We start from the raw sequence: 19,685 nt of genomic DNA, 5'->3' as shown, positions 1-19,685 counted from the left end.
TTTATTTATTTTTATATATGTAAAAATGGAACAAATCCACTAATGTAAACAGTTCTCAAAATTGTTTTTATTTATATTAACCATTTATATTTATCCACAGCAGCATTAACAAGCCCCACATATACGCAGTCTATTACAAAGGAGAGGAGGGGGTGAGACTGGACAACTCACGCAAAACTGAAATAATGAAAGTTTCCGGGGGAGCGGATATTTAACATGGGCTTGGGTTACAGTCTGTATGAACATGCAGGTCATACACATCTGTTTAAACTGAAGCCTTTGACGATTGCATCCACAGGATCAAATATCTAAACAAGTACAAAAACAAAATAAGAATACGCAACAGAAGCCAAAGGAAGTTTATAAAGCGACAAAAGACAGAAGCGGTGTGCCCTCCATATTTAAAAATAAAAATAAAATAAAAAAGCAGCAGGTTAGCACCCGTCAAACATTGTTTTTCTTTACATCAGTTGCTATAATTCCAATACAGGTTACAGAATACCCTGCCACAAACACAACCCGGGCAATAGCCTCATAAAACCACCGGTCTCCTCTTAGATGGTTAAGGATGAATTGCTGTCTCAGCAATAGTTTATAATGAGCTGCTCACAGGAGCTCAGACATTACAGAAGTGTTTGCTTCTGTCTGTGTGTGTGTGTCACTATGTACACTGAATGAGTATAACTAGCGTATTAACTTTGTATCAATGGGTAAGTATATTTATGTGAGTATATCAAGGATGTATCTAGTTAGTTCATGCCTATGTGCATCTGAAGCTCTTTCACAAGTGAGTGCATTCAGAATCCTCAAAGACCCCCTCCAGATCTTCCAGCGTTGCACCGTTCAGACTCGGATGACTGTTGTTAGTGAGCACAGACGTGTCTTTAGCAGAGGAGGAGCTTCCCTAGATCACCAGGCTCTGGATTCCCTTCGGTCCTCTCCGCAACTAGTCCACCTCCTCCATGTTACTGTGGGATGGTGCCGCGCACTCTCCTGAGTGGGCGAAGAGGTCAGCGGCGACCTCCGGGGTCAGCGTAGGCGGTCCCTCGGGATCCATGTCGGTCCCAAACAGCGACTGGCTAGAGGCCTGTTAAAAAATAAACCATGGTTAATGATAGATGTCGCTGGGTTAGTCTTCTGGGAGAGTTTCTGTTTGGAGAAAATGATAAATAACATGCATACAGACTATAAACAGATGGAGATTTTATTTCTAAAAGGAGTACAATGCTATCTATCTATAGATATAGATATAGATATATATCTCAGAAAGCAGCATTTAGATGGAGGAATCTAGATACATTATTGCAGGGAAATTAAAATGTTTCCTTCAAATAGTGTACTTGCAATTAACAACTCAGTAAATAAGTTCCTGATTAAAAACAAGTCACTCTTAACCATTAACAGTTCATAGCAGACTACACACACAGTTTCATTCTTCAGTCCGTTCCATTTAAATCCAGTCAGCTCAACAAAACCCCCACAGCATTTACAGGTTGAAAAACAGAAACCCCTTTGAGTTAGTTGAACTACACCCGTCTGGACAGAGTCTAACATCGGTTGATTCCACTACTGCTGTTTGTGTTGGGGACAGTGACATTTCATAGTTTACTAAGCAGCGTATGTCGAGTACAAAGCCATATCTCATAAAGAACCTTGCATATATCTGAGTCAAGTATACACAGTCAGACGGTGCTCTGAGCTTTGCAGAGCATTTAAGGCAAACGCAGGTCGCTCTACGCCGCCTCGATGCCAGGAGGATTTCCCTGAGACACACACACACACTCAGGAAAACAGGATCTACAGACAGTTTGGAGTCTCAGGAAGCCTTTAAGACTTAAAGTCTGATGGTGTTTTAACTTGTTTCAAACTGCCGATCAATAAAATCATCCACAACATTACATCACTAATAAAGAATGTCTGAACAGAGAAACATTGAAAACCATTACATTCAGAGGTGGACGGTAATTCCTTAATATTTGCACGCTCCTAGTTTAAGACTGCATTGTCGGTACATTTCTCATCTTATGTAGGACTTAAAAAAAACATAAGTTGTTTACGACATTTCATCCTGATAATAATAAATCCTCACCTATGGCTATGGCTTCGAGATGCAACATGAAAAGCAACTAAAAGCACTGACTTTGACAGGCATTTCTATAACGACATCATGGAAAATAAAGACAAAAGAACAAACAGAATACAGTGAACTGCAGTACATATTAGACCTTTTAAAAACATGACGGTGGCTGCAGGCAAACAGCAACTCTAAGGCCCATAAACCGCTTTCTGTATAATTTAAAGACATAAAAAAGGCAACAGCCATTGGTCACACAAAAATGACAAGAGTTCTCTTCGCTTCATGAAAGAACGTTTGAAAGGAGTCACAGCTGAAGTGCCTCTTCTCACATACTCCACTCAACGTGTCGTCTTTATTTCATTCTCTTTAAAGTGTAGTGCAAATAAAACAAAAGGAGGCCTTTGACACTGGCTTCATCAGTTCCCCTTTGGACTCAAATGTTGTCATTTGTCAGATACATTACTGTACAACTATACGGTTTGTTTCAGGAAAATAGTCTCAACTAAAAAGGTCCATTTGTTAGCCTCTTCCGGAGCTTTCAACCAGCTTTTCAACCTCAACTCACTGCCTTCTGGGAAATGGAGTTAAGATTTGTTTTTTGTCAAACTAAGGTTTCTAAAGTGAATAAAAATACAGCTCGGTGGTTACATATTAGTGTAGGGGATTAAAGGGATAGTTTGCATTATGGGTTGTATGGGGTACTCATCTACAGGAAGTGTATTATCAACAGTAGGTGACTGTCAGCATGTCCCCAGCTTGAAGAAGCAGACAGAAACACCAGCACAGCACAGAAGCAATCAAGTGCTGAGGACAGAGGCAGCAGCTAAACGTAACTGAAGATGTTATCTACTGGACTCCTTTGACAACAACAGTATTTACCTCAAAGAACTCTGGAGTTGCTAGCAGGTTAGTAGCTAGTTTGTGTTGCTGTGTGACTTTGATGTTTCTTATGTTCTTATTCAACAAAGTCACACAAACAGGTTGAGGCGGATGTAGACCAACACCTCCTGTGTTCTACCTGGTAAAGTGACTGTGTACTGTATGCCAAAGGACTCCGGTGTCTTTGAGGAGAGCATAGATGGATATAATGGCTTCAGTTCCCTTTGTAAAAGGGCTGTTGTACATCTTAACTGGTAGCTAACATATGTTTTGCTGCTGCCCACGTCCACAGCAGTACATTGCTTTGCTTCCGTGTGTGGTAATACACCGACTATGGATAAGAACCTCTTACCACCCCACGTGGAATAATCTAACTGTAAGGATGTCAGAGCTCATCATCTGAGAACTATTTCCAAAAACGCGACACAAAAAAAACCTGCAAACTTGTTGAAAAGCACACATAAACCGGAAACAATTCAATTCAATGCATAGACGCAGTGATGTGAATAGTTTACACTGTACCCTGTGCTGATGGTATAATTGTACTGCAGCTTTAACTGAAACATTTTCTCAGTGGAATGTATTGCGTAGGGACGCACCGATACCGACACTTCACCAATGTGTTGCTTCATTAAAAAGGGTTAAACTTGAATTTTAACTCCTTTTACATTTGACGATTTTATTTCATTTTTTACAAAATAGCTTGTGTACAATTTATGGTATTAATAAAAATTCAGTACATATACATCTATGTATGTATTCGTTACATTTTGTTTTACAAACTTAGGATATCAATGCTTAATTTAAGCCTGACGCATATAAAGAACGATGCCAGTCTGTTCCACACAGTGAGGCATACAGCTCATATATTAAACTCTGGTGAGGGATCGGTACTCGGTATCAGGACTGAAACGGTCTGATTGGTGCATCCCTAGTAGTGCCCAAAGTATTTTAAAGGGTTAAGCCATCTAAAGTTATACAAACGCTTAAAGTGATGTAGTGTTGTGTAGAATCATTCTCCTCGCTGAAGACCGACGGATGACTCACTCGTTTGTTCCATAAGAGGAGCGGTTACGTGTTAAACTTTAAAGTGCCTCTTCCAAATGTTCCTATCAAACCTCACATTCATACTTCTGAATGAAAGTCACACACGAGCCCCCGCTCAGGTCCAGTTGGATTTGCTAAGCAGAGGGTAGACCAAGTTGATGAACAGGGCAAACGCGGCTGCCAAGGTGCCCAGAACAAAATAGCGCACACAGTCGTCGTCGGGATAGTCCGACGTCTTCTGCTTGCGGTGCCGTCGCACCGACCCTTCGTCTCCCTCGGCTCGGTCCCTCGGCGTCTGACGCCTCCGCGGCGCCGAGCGGGACAGTCCGCGGGGGCCTTCGTCAAGACCCTCCTCTTCTTCCTCCAGTTCCCGCCAAATTAGAGAGGCCTGCGATTGGCGGAAACCGGTGTCAGCTTCTGGGAACAGGCGTTGTCTAACAAATGCTATGATTACATTCAGAAACATTCAGCCAGTCTACCCCACAGTTTCAGATCAACGCTGACGTGTAACAAGCTAAGCACATGCTTTCTCTGGTGATAGTTTAGGGACAAACTGGGACAGTTTGAGAGGCTTGCTTTTCAAATGATGGGGCGGTTAAGTGAGGAGTAAAATCGCATAAGTTAAAACGCACAGTTGAGTTCATCAAAAGTACAAGAACATCTTAGCTTATCTCCTCAAGCCTTTTCCTGCCAAATCCCATGGTAAGATGAGGGTTTTACCAAATACGCTTACCAACATGATACACATCAGAAAGAATAGTTAAGGCGTACGTCGACTGTGGACTTAAAAACATTTGCTGCAAAACTGATAGAGACGTTATTACACTTGAAATAACTAAAAAGAAGTGAATCTATGGTTTAACAGGTGACCCATTCATCCCTTTTATCCCATAGAATCACATACAGACTCAGTATCATCATCTGACAACCTATGTGATAAAAAAACGTAACTCAAAAATAGAGCACAGCATTTGTTTAACTTCGGTAGAGACAGTACGATCTCATCTGGATACAGAAAACGGAGACATCGAGAGTGAAAGAGATCGCGCTCTGCAGTGTAACATCTCGACTCCATAGAGACGAGCAGATGTTGAGCACCTTTCACAGCTGTCTCGCACTCACCGACTGAACAGGAATCAGCAGCGCACTCCGCTGAAGCATCAAACAATTAAGCATCTGAAGATGCTGATGCTGCCTGACGGCTGAGCTTTGTTGAGCTAAAATGAACCGACTACCTAAGTGAAGAATCTCTCCATCATGAACCCACTGGGCTGTAGTTATTAACGCACCTCACAGCAGGAGCTCCTGTCAACACTAATTGAAAAGAGACACTTGGGCTTCTCTCATAGGACCCAACAAATACTGCTAATTCCTGTTTAGTCGCAGACACATTTATCAATTTCCCAAACCCCATGACAGGCGGATTGTTAACACTTTGGAGTTTTTGTTGCATTCAAATACATACTTTCATACTTTCAAAATGCACAACGTCTGGTGAAGTATTTGGAGTCATTTTCAACAAGGCAGGAACAATCTGACTCTTCATCATGTAGAACAAACACATGTGACGCCCTCACTTTACTGGGATGCATCGGCAAACTATTTGAATCCCATTGTCACAGGTGAGGAACACTTGCATTGCGTGAATAGTAATGCTGCAGTTTGGTTATTTTCCCAAAACACTTCGCCCCAAAGCTAATCCATTTGAGCCTTGACTACACTTTCACACTTGCAGGCATCATAAAGTTAGTGATGCTTTTAGTAACCTGGTGAATTGGATTCTGATCACCAGAAATGTTGCGAGCAGAACGTGATGCATGTACGGGGTAAAATTATGAAAATTAAAGGAATATCAGGGATTAACTTCTCCCTCAAAGCCTGAATAAGTGTGCCAAGGGATATTTAAACCTTGGCTAGAAGCTTAACCTTGGCCACTACAGCCCTTCTATGTGTGATCCTCTCTCTCTTAGTGTTGTGGCGCCCTCACCTGGCTGGCAGTAGCTCCTGCAGAAGTGGGTGACTCGGGCCTGAGGAAGCGCGGCGGCCTCTCCACGGGTGAGTTTCGTCGTCGGTAGAACAGGACGTAGGCGTAGCGCGTCACCACCTGACTCTCCTCCACCATGGTCACCGTACTGTCATCGAACAGACGCCAGCCTGAGGGACAGGGAGGGTAGAGGAGGAAGGGAAGAGAGGTTGGAGACAGGGTGGTTGACAGGTAGGAGGAAAAACTCAGAACTACATATACAGGTGGGAATAAACCTCCGTGACTCACCAACATCACTGCGCTGGCTGTTCTTGTCACTTGGCAGCCGAGCGTAGGCCGTGTAGTGGCCTCCTATCATTCCTCCATAGTGGTTGATGACAGCATACAAGTCGTAGACAGGGGGCTGTTGCATCTCATCCTTCTGGCCAATACAGAATTTACTGAGATCCAGATTCCTACAAGACAGGATGATTTTAGAGGCTGTGTTGTCAAATTGACATTGACAATAGTACTGCATGAGGGTTTAACGTTTTGCATGTAAAATCATCAACATCTTTTTACATTAAAGGAACAGTGTGTAACATTTAGGGGGATTAATTGGCAGAAATGGAATATAATATGCAAAAGTATGTTTTCATTAGTGCATAATGACCTGAAACTAAGAAGCGTAGTGATTTGCGTTAGCTTAGAACAAGCCATTTCTATCTACAGAGGGAGCAGGTCATCTTCCACGGAGTCCTCCATCTGCCAGAAAAGACACCGGCTCTAGAGAGAGGCTTTCACATTTTTACATTATCTGAAGGTTGGGATGCGTTTTGGAATCCGGTATTAAACGGACCCTGATGATTAAATATTAAATATTGTTGTATTGATAAGAAACGACATTACTGGTGCTTTTTAATGTTATTTATTATCAAGCTGCAGCACGTGTTTGCTCTGCTCTCTCTGTCAGGATGAGCTCCTCCAACTACCCACCCACCCTAACTCTCTCCCTGAAGGCCACCGTAGTTCTCCAACACGCTTGGAAAGGGAGGGGTGAGCTGAGGGGCATTACGTTGGTTGCAAGCTGCAACAAACCACTAGATGCCACTAAATCTTACACACTGTTCCTTTAAAGTAAATGTAAATAAGCGGTGTGCTGCAGATCGATATGTGGTGGAACGTGGACTTTGTTCACTGTGCATTTACCTGACAGGAAAGTCAACCATGTCGTTGATCTTGTCTCTCCAGATGAAGCTCCTGAAGGAGAAGCGTTTGAGCTGGATGATCAAAACGTTGGGCAGACGCCACAGCAGCAGCTGCTTGGAGGCCTCTCGGTGCTGCTGGCACTTTGGACAGTACCTAAAACAGACAAAGAAAGGTTCTGCACCAAAACTATTCTCAGTAAACCTTTTTGCGCCTCATTTCCGAACATTAAAGAGTCTTCTAGACTAGGTCCTGTTATCTTTCAACCTAAAGGGCAAAAAATAGAAAATGAATACATTAAGTCCTCCACAGCATAACTTATATTTTATACTTATTATTTACAAACTGGAAATACATAATACTATTTACTTAATTGCGTGCAAATATGATCAGAAGAAAAGTTACATTTGCTGCAATGTTGTATTTTTTTTCCTTCAGGCTAGAGACAGGCTAGAGACAGGCTAGAGACAGTAATTACAACATAAAGCTGCCTACCATGCCTCCTCTGGTGCCAGCACCTCTGGCCTTGTGAAGAGGTTGAGGCACTGCTCCAGGGTGAAGTGTCCCGCTCTGGCTGTCTCACTCAGAGAGCCAGGGTCCTCCTCGTACTCCAGCTCTTTGGAGCTCACCAGGACGTACTCCTTCAGACGCTCGTTGTTTTTCCACACCAGCTCCAGCTTTGTGTCCTCGGGGAGGTCCCCCAGAAGGTCCTCTGCAGAGGGGGAAGGGGAGGGACGGAGAAAAACAACGCACTGTTGTGTTGGACTTTAATTATTTCCATAAGTACAATCTTAAGTAACAGTGCTGGTGGGACTTTCTGGCACAGTATTTAACTGGTTTGAATCCTCCTTAAAGGACAGGGACCACTTTGTGTCTATAGTTATTATTACACATCTGATTGGACTAATATGACATGAGGAGTTCCCCTAAGCTCAATTCTGGGGCCTCTTCTGTTTATCATCTAGGCTTACATGCTTCCACTGTGGAAAACAACAAAATAAGTTTCCAAAATTATGCAGACCACACACAAATTGACATAACTATATCATGAGAGAACTATGGTCCGATACAAGCACTGAATAAGTGCATTGAACAAATCAACGAGTGGATGTGCCAGAAAACTGGGGTTGTTGTTTTTGGAGCCAAGAAGGAATGTCGAAACATTGGCTCTCAACTTCAAATTGGTTGTTAAAAACCACAGACCAAACCGGAAATCTGGGTTTAGTCATGGACTCAGACCTGAATTTCAAAGTCAGCCTACTATCACCTTAAAAAATATATAAAGGATTAAACGACTTATGTCTCAGCAGCTTTCGAAAAACTGAATTTATATTAATTTGACTTGACTACCGTAGCGGTGTCTTTACAAGTGTTCCGAAGAAATTGATTAGACAGCTGCAGCTGATTCATAATGCTGCTGCTCAAGTCCTCACTAAGATCAAGGAAGTGGATCACATCACTTCAGCTCTGAGGTCTTTACACGGGCTTCCTGGCAGAAGATTGATTTGAAAATACAACTGTTGGTGGATAAAAAGCACCGACAGGTTGACTTTCCTTCTATAATGTCTATAGCACTTTGCCTCTTGATGTTTTTTGTGAAGCACTTACAATTACCTTAATACTGAAACGTGCAGCATCAATAAACTTGACTTACAGCGAATAAGCTTATAGCAGTTAGGAGATAACCTCTCTACATATTGTTACATAGCGGAATACACCCCTAACTATGGTCTTTAACATTACTATAGAGTAACATTAGATCAACAACTCTCTGACAGTGTCAACAAAAACTGAACATTAAAAATGAGCACACAATTATGAGCATGGAAACAGGACGACTGGGAATCTAACTGAATATCAGTGCTGAGGAATATTCTGTCCATACCTCTCTCATCCAGCCTCTGCTCCTTGTTGTCTGAGTCCAGCACAGCTATGTAGAACTGAATGGCATGACCTGATGCTGATTCACTTGGATGCTGATACCCCGTTACTGCAGCTGCAATGAAGTGGCAAAGAATAAGGAACAATGGGACGTAGAGACAAGAAATAAGCGTCACAGAAACACTGAAGCATCTGCCCAATGGTAGCTATGATATTACCTTCTGGTCGCACCGCCTTCTCACATGACGTCTCTTTTTCAGCATGAGGGTCCAGAGAACAGCAGGAGGGGGAGGAGATTGTCTCAGAAAATCCAGAATCGGCAGTTCGCGTGGTGGAGAGGGACGTCTGGGAGGAGGAGAGGGAGTCCGAGTCCCCAGAGAGGAGGGCCGAGGCCTGAGCATACTCTGCTTCAGGCAGCAGAGAAGGACTCACCGCCTCCAGTTCACCGGCTCCAACAGTACCACTACCACCCACGGCCTCATCTCCTGGCCCAAGACCCTCAGGAGTGCCTGCTGGCATTGGGGGGAGGTCAACGCGGCACTGGGATGTTTCGGGGGATGTCCTGCCCGACTGGAAAGGAGGCTGGAACACGTTGACGGAAAACCTGCCCACAGAGAGACATCGGGGCGATCACATCAACAGTCACTACATTTTAAGTGACAGATTCCTTACAGTGATCTTGAACTGACATGATCTTTTTCATCTCTACTGAATATACTAGTAGATGTGACATGTTACTTGCCTGATGCCGATAAATAGAGAAGATAAATTGCCACAAGTGTTCAGTGCTCAAAAGATGTGAAAAGTCCTGTTTTATAAATAATGTATGCTTATAAAATAATCTAGTTTAAACCCGAATCACAGACAAATCGTAACTCAGCATGATAGTATATACTGAATCTAATATCTTCAAAGAAGATGAACTTGCATGCATAAATAAAATATCACCATCATAATCCTGATAGAAGCATCACTTGAATATTTATTTTTCATTGCAGCAAAATAGAAACAGCACTTGTTGACATCCGACTAAAGATGTTCCTTCCACTTCCACTAGTGTGAGATGGACAAAATAAAAAAAAGCAGCTAACTGCTACCAGCTCTGTCCATGTTGTAATAGCGAAACGGCAGGTAATAACAGAATGAGCTGTGTTTTGTGATTGTCAACAATCGACTGTGTGTTTTAGTATCCTGGGCTGTGTTTAGATATGGAATCAGTAACGCTGCTGGCTTCTCCTTACATCTTACTAGGCTATCCTGACAAGAATGCGTGTGGGCCACACTATATTCTAAATGATGATGAGCACCGAGGACTGGAGGACAGACAGTGTACCTGGAGTAACCCTCTAGTAGCTGGGTGAGACGGGCATAGGAGAGCCGGGACTCCGGCACGCTGATCAGGAAGGGCAGGCCCACGTTCTCCGTGTTGGGTCGACACAGACCCTTGTGATTGGGCCAGTGGGTCTTCTGACACACTCTGGGAGGGGAGTTAACATGTTCATAGAAAAGTTAATGGATTAAATGCAATAATAAAAATGACAGATGCCCAAGTGTACATTTGACTAGAACTCACTGATTGCAGTAGCCCACACGGTAGCAGCGAGTGCACCGCTTCAGCTTGTCTTCCTCACACACTGGAGGCTTCAGGCAGGCGGCACACTTTGAGATGGGGATATTAGGGACCTGAAGTCTCTGTAGGAGAAGCAGAGGGCAAAGAAACCCCTCTCAATACCTGTAAACACTGACGTATTTAATACGCTGTAGAAATGTAAAAGTAGGACTTGTGTTTATAATGACCTGCTGCACTCGGAGCACTACCACCCTCTCTTTGGCCATGTCTTTAGAAAGCACCTCAAAGCAGAACAACATGTCGGAGGAGGACACCATGTCCAGGGAATGGGACGGCAAGAACATGCGCTGGAAGCGGTTCTTCCCCACCTGAGAGGAAACAAACAAGTGCAGTTTTGTCCTCAAGTGTCCTTAGTCAAGTTCTCTCTCATGGTTCCATTCCTGCTGGTGAACCGTATTCAATGACCACCACTGATTGCCATTGATCTAAATCTATCAGCATTCCATTGAGTTTCACACACACTCAATGAGTTTGGGCTGCACTGAATGTCATTGTTTTACATACAGAGCTTCTATTGAGTTGTTCTAATGAAGCTTTGAATGTCAGTTGTCAGATTTTTTTTATTTTTTTTTTTAAAAGAAGAAAATCCTCAAACAACATCCATTAAAGTGATTCATCAGATTAAATGAGTATTTTTTGATTTAATTAAACTTCCTTTAATGAATATAACTCGTCAGTGTTGGCCTCCCTTTGTGTGAGGCAAGCAGGAGAGCAAACCTGTTTTCATGACCGCAGTGAAAAGGCTAAACGCCAATGAGTATGGATTGAAGCTGAATATTTGGTTCGATAAAAACATGTTGTGAATTTTGGAAAGGAATACATCTGTCTTTTATCTGTCATTTGTGACCTTTGGACTTAACAACGGTCTGGAGTTATTGGAAAGGTTTCCATCACATTCGTCAGAAACAGTCGTACGTGATTTAATTCTACAAATAGTATAACACTATTAACTACCGAGCCTGTTTGTAGCCGGTACATACAACTTCATCACCACTTTATATGTCTATACCTCCAACTGTGCAGAAATACCCGATTTAAAAAGAATGAATAGAAATGCAAAAAATGATTTAGAATTTGAATGTCAACATTAGGGAAAAAAACGATTCGGGAAAAAGCCTCTGTAATGAGTTCAGAAAACATGTGGAAGTTATTAGAAATGTCTGTCGGAGAATGAAGTCCTGACAAACCTCTGCCAGTCTGAGGTTCTCTGGTTTGACCCTGACATTCCTGGAGATGGATTCGAGGACTTCAGCAGTGCTGGAGTTCTCCTTGCTCACACTCACTAAAAACTGAGACACACACATACCCATGAAGCTTTAGAGAGTGGGTCACATGGAAGACATCTTTACATTTTCTCAAAACAAAGCAAAGCCCCATTTCTGCATTGCATCGTGAATTGACACCGAGTAGTTTTAGTGGAGACTGGTTGCTTCATCTCACCTTGACGGGTTTTTTATGAGGCTCCTTGGCAAAGTAGAAAACTGAGAGCACCTTTTGTTTCTGTGGCAAGGGCACAGGCAGGTAGAGGAAAGGGTCAAAGGTGATAGACACCTGAGCAAGAAGAAGAGGGAAAGGAAGTAGGTTAGACATCACCAAAACAAGGCAAACATTCAAAAGCATTTACCTTGAAGAGAGTAAAACATTTAGTGTTACCTTGGAGCATATGGGGCAGACAAGCTTGGACTTGAACTGGCCTTGGAAGAGGTCCACTATAAAGGAATCATTTCTCATCTTGTGCCTCTGCCACGCCTCCTCAGCCACCACCTGCAGCAACAGATCAAACACACCATCAGGCTCAGGCTCGACTACACCGTGAGGAGAACGGAAGTTTGTCATTTCAATAAACCTCGTCAAGCCGCCCGTCAGAGTCCACCGTCTCCGTGTAAGGTTTATTCTGGATGCGGTTCAAGTCCTCGTGGAGCCCGTCCAACAAGAAAGCCATGAACTCCTGGGCATCGTGCTGGGCGTAACCTGTGAACTGACTGGCTTTGCTGGCCACAATTGCCTACAAGGTTGCAAACAAACAACAAAGAAGCAGTCAAAGACAGAACACCTCCAAAAGTAAAACAGTTGTTGGTAACTACAGCGAATAACAAAGATTTGGTCCATATTTGTTGTGAAAAATCTCTGTATACCTTGAGTTTTGAGGGTTGGAAGGCATGATGTGTTCCTTTCCAAAGGGCCCTGAGCAGCACAGCAAAGCCAATGGCTAGCCTGCCTCCCGTCCCCAGCGGATTATTGCAGTTGATTTCTGCCTCGAATGCTCGATCTGCCAGGGCACAGAAAGATCCGTGAGATAACTGAACCAGACATCACATAAGAGCTCAAACACAGACGGACAAGCATGGACACATGGGAAATAAACACTGTAAAACTACCTTGGAATGACTTTATGTGGAATCAAGCAAAAAGTTTAAAAACACAGAAACTAAAACTTCTTCAAGTAAACCTTTCATTTGTTTTAAAACAAATAAATTGCAGAGGCCTTAGTGCACGTTGTAAGAATGGCTCCTCCCTGGGTTTGCTGCTAGTTATTGTTATAATAACTGTAAAAAATAGATACATATAGTCCTTCCTATTTTTATATACGTGTATTTTAATCAGCCAACGTTACCTCCCAACAGCAGGGGGGGGGGTCACAATTTCAAGAAAAGAAAAACACAATTTCTGAGATTTAAGTTGCACATTTCCAAAAGAAAACGTGGAGAAATTGTTTTCATTTGTCACATTGCTTCACTTTGCAAGGTTGTATGAACCTCATTACACCACAGACGCCACCGTTAAACACTGCAGAACCGTGGTAACGCCAGCTGGTGAGTAGTGTCCTTATGGTGACGACAGCCGCTGTCTGCAAATTTGGGACTTTAATCTCAGAGAATATTCAAATTCTTTTTTCTGGTGAGTTTTTTCTTGGATTACCACCCCCCCCCCGGCTTGGTACATTGTTGTTGTTTTCTTGTTAACCTACAATGGCCCTGATACACCGTACTAAAGTGACCTCGATTTGGCAGCAATTATTTTAATGTTTTAAATGCTTCCACAGCACAAACTACAGTCTTTGGGCCTATTCACATAAAAACTACAGAAAGTTCCAGAGTCCTCATTAAATCTGCTCCTGTGGGCCACTTGCCACCGCTTTTGTGTCCATGTTAGAATTCACTAGGACTATCTGCAAGCAGAGGCCGCCAATTTAACCAGAATAACCCAGAGAAAGAAAAAAATCCACCCTGATATTTCTTAGCAACACAACAGGTTACCTAACGTCTTTGGCTGCAGAATAACACCGTGCAATAAATGATGCATTTGGTCGACTTGTTTATTGCATTATAATGTAACCTGTACTCATTTGAATGTATTTATGATGTAGTTCAGACCCAAACAAAAGCCTTTTACCATGAAAGTAATCCCTGAGTTCTCTGGTGTTGGACAGGGATTGGATGACACTGTTCATGAAGCAGGTGTTGCCGAGGTTTACCAATCCTGTAAAACCAGGCAGGCACACCTTCTTCTCCTCCTCTTCTTCATGGCGCTCGTTGCTGGCAGGGAGTGCATGGGTCATGGGCTGCACCATGCAGGTAGGTTTAGGCTGAGAGAGGAAAGGTGTACACACAGATTCTACTAATTAGAACCATTCAGATGCGGACTTCTAGTTATTGGACTACATTGCAACATAGATCTTATTTCTTAAACAACTATCCAAACATCAAGTTTAGATTATTCATCGTTCTGCTCACCGTGGTAACAGGGGGCTCTGGCTTGCTGATGGCAACATGCTCTGAGACATTGCGAGGAGCCACATTATCCAGACCGCAATCCTCCACTCTGGATGAGGCCTTAGGGGGCTTGGGTTTCTCCTCCCCGACCCTCGGAGGCTCCTCCTTGGCTGGCAAGCTGTGCTGGCTACTGCCTGGCTGGCTCTTCTCCATGCAGGAAGGGCTGGAGGGAATAGCAACCTTGGCGCCACCCACTGCACCTTAAACAGAGGAGAAGGGGGCTTGTGTATAGAAGACGAAGGTCTATAATACGTAGCTGGACGGCACTGGACAGGAATATTTGTAAACTGTATAACATGAGGAATTTAAAGCCTTTTCATTAAGGCACAATTTTGAAGAATTACTTTTATCACATCATAGAATTAAAGCCATTTACACAAGGGCAGTACTCGTTAAAAACACGCCTGTTCAGAACGGGCAGAATGTTTAACCTGTGGTTCTCGAAAACCGCCATACAAACGCCATACACTTCCTTTGGTCTTACAAAAAAAAAAAATAAAAATAAAAATAAATTAAAAAAAATTAAAAAAAATAAATAAAAAAAAAAAAAAAAAAAACTTACAAAATGCCTCAAAAGCACAGAAAAATATGCAACTCAGCAACTACTTACTATTTACTTGTTTAAAAAAATGTTACTGGTTACCAAATTTTACTCACAAAATATAACAATTAAAATATGATGCATTATGTTGCATTAAACTATCCAACATGATATTAGAACTGAAAGCTCCGCCTTAAAATAGAGTTCAGTAAATAGAAGTACATTGTGTTAGAAAGGATGAGCGGTTCTCGAGATATGCAAAGGACATACAGACAGATTCCTCGCTTCATAGTTTGTCATTTGGTACCAATTATAGGAACAACTTTCTTTCAAGGAAGCTCAATTTAAACACAAGTAAACATATATTCAGTATGAATTTATCATAGGAAGTGTTAGTCTCCATATATTTTGAATTAAATGTTGCTTGTACACATTTTTGTGCATGTTCGGCTGACCTGTGTGTACCAATTGCACACTCTCTAATCTATTGTTCCAGTATTTTGAAGTTAATTACAATCGCTGTTCCCCGAAAAACTTCCAGGAAACTTATTGGAAAGCAGTTTCAAACTGTTGCTGCAGTCTACTGTAGTCCCATTTGGAACCATTTCATGGGCTCTCAAGGGCACCGAGTGTTGGGTGTCACACAGTCTGGAGGCCACATAGGGCTAGCAGGAGAGACTGGCACCCATATCTACTTACCAGCTAAGTTACAGAGCTGAAATTCCTGTCATTGAGAGCTACCCTAAAGAACACATACAGTAAAAAACACACGAGTATGACTTCTCATACAAACACAGCACACCTGCTCTTCCAATCAAGAGTGCAGCTACTGTAGCTGTAAGTATATTCTTTACAGATATGATTGTTAAAAGGTTTTTGTCTCGGTGTATATACTGTACATGGTTTTAAGATCACGTGATTTGAAATTCATGTTTGTGATGGACATTACCAGCAACAAGAGAATCAAATTTGACCATACTTGCAACATTAAGAAAAAAAAAATAATCTATAACCGCATAGTGTTTAGAAGTAGAAGCTTGGCAGCAGACCTTGTGGGGCGGGGGCCTCCAGACCCCCCCAGCGCTGGCTGTGCCTCTTTTTCAGGGTGATGTCCAATCGGGACGGGGTGAAGGAGTAGCTGCACTGCTCAGGCTGGATCAGGTTCCTGAGGCACGGGAGAGAGAGAGAGAGATGGGGACGGTCAGAGTGTAACCCACTACGGTTCAGGTTGATTTTTATGTATTTTAACATTATGAATGATTTAAAGACATTAAAACATCTCAACACCACGCTGTCAGAGCTAATATGGAGCCCACACTGTCACTAACTGCACTTCATGTATAAACTTCAGCTCATTTTTGAAAAAGAACTAAATAAAAGCAACTTCAGAGAGAAACAGACAGAAGGATCTTCAAATACGTGTGTAGGATACATGCAGGAACTGATTCAGCAGTGAAAACAGGTTCAACAGATAAAGATAGAAGCTTCAGATCAGTGTAAAAGTGAACCACCACACCACCCGGCGATCGAGACAGAGGACAATGAATTTAAGGAACAACACTGCTCCTGTAAAGCCGGTAGGTGATTTTTTTCCACAATCATTAAAAAGCAAAAGCGTTGTGTTTACATTCAGTATACCTTCAGTAGCTAGCGTAGCATAGAAGTGCTAACGGTCGTTAATGGCGTGCTAACGTACTCTGCTAGTGTAGAAGCTAGTATAGAAACGTAAACGTTTAATCATGACTAGCTCTAGCTGAACACTGGGACACACTAAAATGTGATCCCAGTTGAAGTCGGGTTCTTGGCCACAAAGTACCACATGATCAATGTCATGTGTTTGACCTGATGATGCAGCACGGGTCCTTTGGCACCGCGAGTTCACAAAACTGCACAGGAAGAAAAACATGACAGTGACTGCGACAATTACCTGAGTTTGACTTGCCACTTGAAGACTGTGTTTGGTCCACAGTCTGAATGAAGCCGCAGAAAGTTAGTGTCACTGTGAAAGGATGACACAGAAAGATCATTCACTGGCTGTTGTTAAAAGACATTAAAGCATGGCATTAAAGTATGCCATAAAGAATGGTGTAACAATTCTCTGATGGCAGCATATTCTCATTTGCTACCTCGTCTGAAAGATGAGGGTGAAGTCCTGTTCCCTGAAGATGACCCTCGCCGTGTCCCTGCAGATCCCCTTCATGTAAACATTAACCACCATCAGGTCGGTGCCCTTCTCGTACGAGTCATTCTTCACAACTTGCAAGTTAACCATCGGCTCTGGGACTGTGGGAAGTTATTACAGGCATCAACAAACTCATATTGAACATATTGAATAAATCAGTGCCGAAAAGCAACAAACCTGACTGTGTACATACAATACGTATTGCTACATATATCAACATACATTGTTTATGCAAAGATTCTACATGAATAGATCAAATGAAAAGCCCCCCTCTATTCCCAAACCATCTCAACTAACCTTCCTGTTCTTTCATTTCCAGAGCAGGCTCCGCCTTCGACTGGTCCTGCTTCTCCTCTCCGTCACAGCTGCCCTGCCTCTGGGCAAGACCGGGTGACTGGCTTTGTATGGCAGCCACGCCAACGGCTGGCGTCGAACCTGCCTCTCTTGATTCAAGCTGCTGGCAGATCGGAGTATCCTGCTCCGCTTCCTGCTCGACAGGCTTCTCCTCTGGCTCAGAGTCAGTTTTATCTCCCCGTGTCTCTAGAGAAGCGGCAGAGGCCTCTACGTCGTTGAAGCCGACAGGTTCGAGGCGATCGCAGGTGCTGACTGGAGCTGCTGGTTGGCTATCGCTGCCATGTGCTGTTGCTCCACAGCTGTCCGACGACTGGTTTGGCTTCTCTGCCACCTGAATCCGGAAAAAGAGAAATTAAACCTCAAATCCTACAGAGAACGATTGGCACTCTCTCGGGCCTCGGCGGCACTGGAGACTAAGTGAATACCTAGGAGCGAGGAATTCTTCACCTCTGGCAGGGTTTCAACAACTACCGTATTTTCCGCACTATAAGGCGCACTTAAAAGCCTTTAATTTTCTCAAAAAACGACAGTGCGCCTTGTAATCCGGAGCGCCTTATATATGGATCAATTGGTTAATTGGTTGATCTATACTGGTTGTACACGGCGCTCTGTCAAAATGTTTCAGTACGACTGGTAAACTACAAAGCCGCACCGCTTGCAGCATTACGGCTACCGTAGTCAGGGGCGTCGCCGAAGTAATAGCGGTAAACACCGGTACTGTGCTTACTCCTAGTCCAACACCACTTGTGTGTATAAAGACCCCAAAATGGCACCTTTCAAGAGACACGCTTACGACGCCGAGTTCAAACTCAAGGCTGTCAGCTACGCAGCCGAACATGGGAATAGAGCAGTGGATGACAGAAGGCGAACACACGTTCACCAAGACGGGGAGACAGCGCCGAGCGACTTATGCCACTATTTGCCAATGGATCGTGGATGCCTGGGCTGATATATCAGTCTCAACTGTGGTCCGAGCTTTCACGAAGGCAGGAATAATCACTGAACTGCCAGGCAATAGCAGCGACACTGACTCGGATAATGACGAGAGGGAGCCGGGCATGTTGGATGCCGTACTCGCCCAACTGTTCAATTCGGACACTGAAGAAGAAAAATCCGAGGGATTCGTGGACGGGGAATGAATTGAAAAAGTGAGCTTTACGTGTTATATACGTACCATAACTGAACAATGTTGAGTTATGCACTAACTTTTGATTTAGCGGTATCAGATTGTGTTTCTTTTACGTGTTTACAACTGAACAAGGCTGGGAGATATTGTGAATATGCACATTAACGTTTGAACAACGTTGAGTTATTGCGAATGCACTAACTACGTTTTATACGTAAGTTGAACAATTTCGAGAGTTACTATATTGTGAATGCACTAACGTTTGATTTAGTGGTATCAGACTGTTTCTTTTACGTGTTTACTGAATCAGGCAAAAGTTCCCCTCTTCGTTTAAGTTACCGTATTGTGAATGAAATCAAAAATCAATAAAGTTTGACTGAATGATTTATCCGACTGTTTTGTTGACATTCCCTTTAGCACAGCTCCATCTAGTGGATGCATAAGGCAACCCCTGTCAAACGTTTGACTGTAGTAGCTTCTATTCTGTGCGCCCTATATATAAAAACAGTTCTAAAATAGGCCATTCATTGAAGGTGCGCCTTATAATCCAGTGCGCCTTATAGTGCGGAAAATACGGTAGTTAGCTATATTTTGTAGCTAGTGGTTCTGACGAAAGTTGTAATGCTACCTAGCATACCTACCAGCAGTCTGTGTAAACAAATAGATGGAGGTTTGCAAGAAGGTTTTACTGAGTCAGAGGTAATTCGCACTGTGATTAAGATCATAAAAGCTGGTTCATTCAGAGATATGCTAACTAACAAAGATGGCTTAACTGTTAATGAGCTAAAACGTTTTCTCCGTGCACACATCAGGGATAAAAATAGTACTGAGCTTTTTCAAGAGTTAAGTAATGCTAAACAGCAAGACAAAGAGAGCCCACAGCAGTTTTTGTACAAAACCATGGGTTTAAAGCAGCGAGTGTTATTTGAGTCACAACAGCCTGGTGCGGAGTTTAGTTATGACAAAAGGCTAGTTCAAGGTACCTTTCTCCACACACTTTACCAAGGGTTAAATGAGAAAAGCAAC

General features: G+C 42.9%; 1 protein-coding gene across 3 annotated transcripts; it reads right to left on the bottom strand.

Moving 5' to 3' along the window:
• Positions 1-52: 52 nt before the first annotated feature.
• On the bottom strand, positions 53-18,075 carry LOC116399401 (ubiquitin carboxyl-terminal hydrolase 19). Of its 3 annotated transcripts, none has more exons than XM_031876543.1 (21): positions 17,477-18,075; positions 17,124-17,280; positions 16,925-16,996; positions 16,047-16,162; positions 14,418-14,656; positions 14,077-14,269; positions 12,819-12,952; positions 12,530-12,688; positions 12,337-12,447; positions 12,124-12,234; positions 11,871-11,972; positions 10,851-10,991; positions 10,627-10,745; positions 10,387-10,530; positions 9,272-9,657; positions 9,058-9,168; positions 7,668-7,884; positions 7,176-7,328; positions 6,276-6,442; positions 5,991-6,157; positions 53-1,087 (listed from the first exon to the last, which is right to left on the bottom strand). In XM_031876543.1, the coding sequence occupies exons 1-21, from the start codon at positions 17,490-17,492 to the stop codon at positions 947-949; spliced, it is 3,156 nt and encodes a 1,051-aa protein (XP_031732403.1). In that variant the 5' UTR covers positions 17,493-18,075; the 3' UTR covers positions 53-946. The 3 variants fall into 3 exon arrangements, with proteins under 3 accessions (XP_031732403.1, XP_031732400.1, XP_031732402.1); XM_031876540.1 differs by lacking the exon at positions 53-1,087 and adding an exon at positions 1,096-4,391; XM_031876542.1 differs by lacking the exon at positions 53-1,087 and adding an exon at positions 1,096-4,391 and having other exon boundaries at positions 14,418-14,650.
• Positions 18,076-19,685: the final 1,610 nt, after the last annotated feature.

Source organism: Anarrhichthys ocellatus, unplaced genomic scaffold (genome assembly GCF_004355925.1).
Source record: "Anarrhichthys ocellatus isolate YVR2014 unplaced genomic scaffold, GSC_Weel_1.0 scaffold111, whole genome shotgun sequence".
NCBI lineage: Eukaryota > Metazoa > Chordata > Actinopteri > Perciformes > Anarhichadidae > Anarrhichthys > Anarrhichthys ocellatus.
This window is presented reverse-complemented; position numbering and strand designations above follow the sequence as displayed.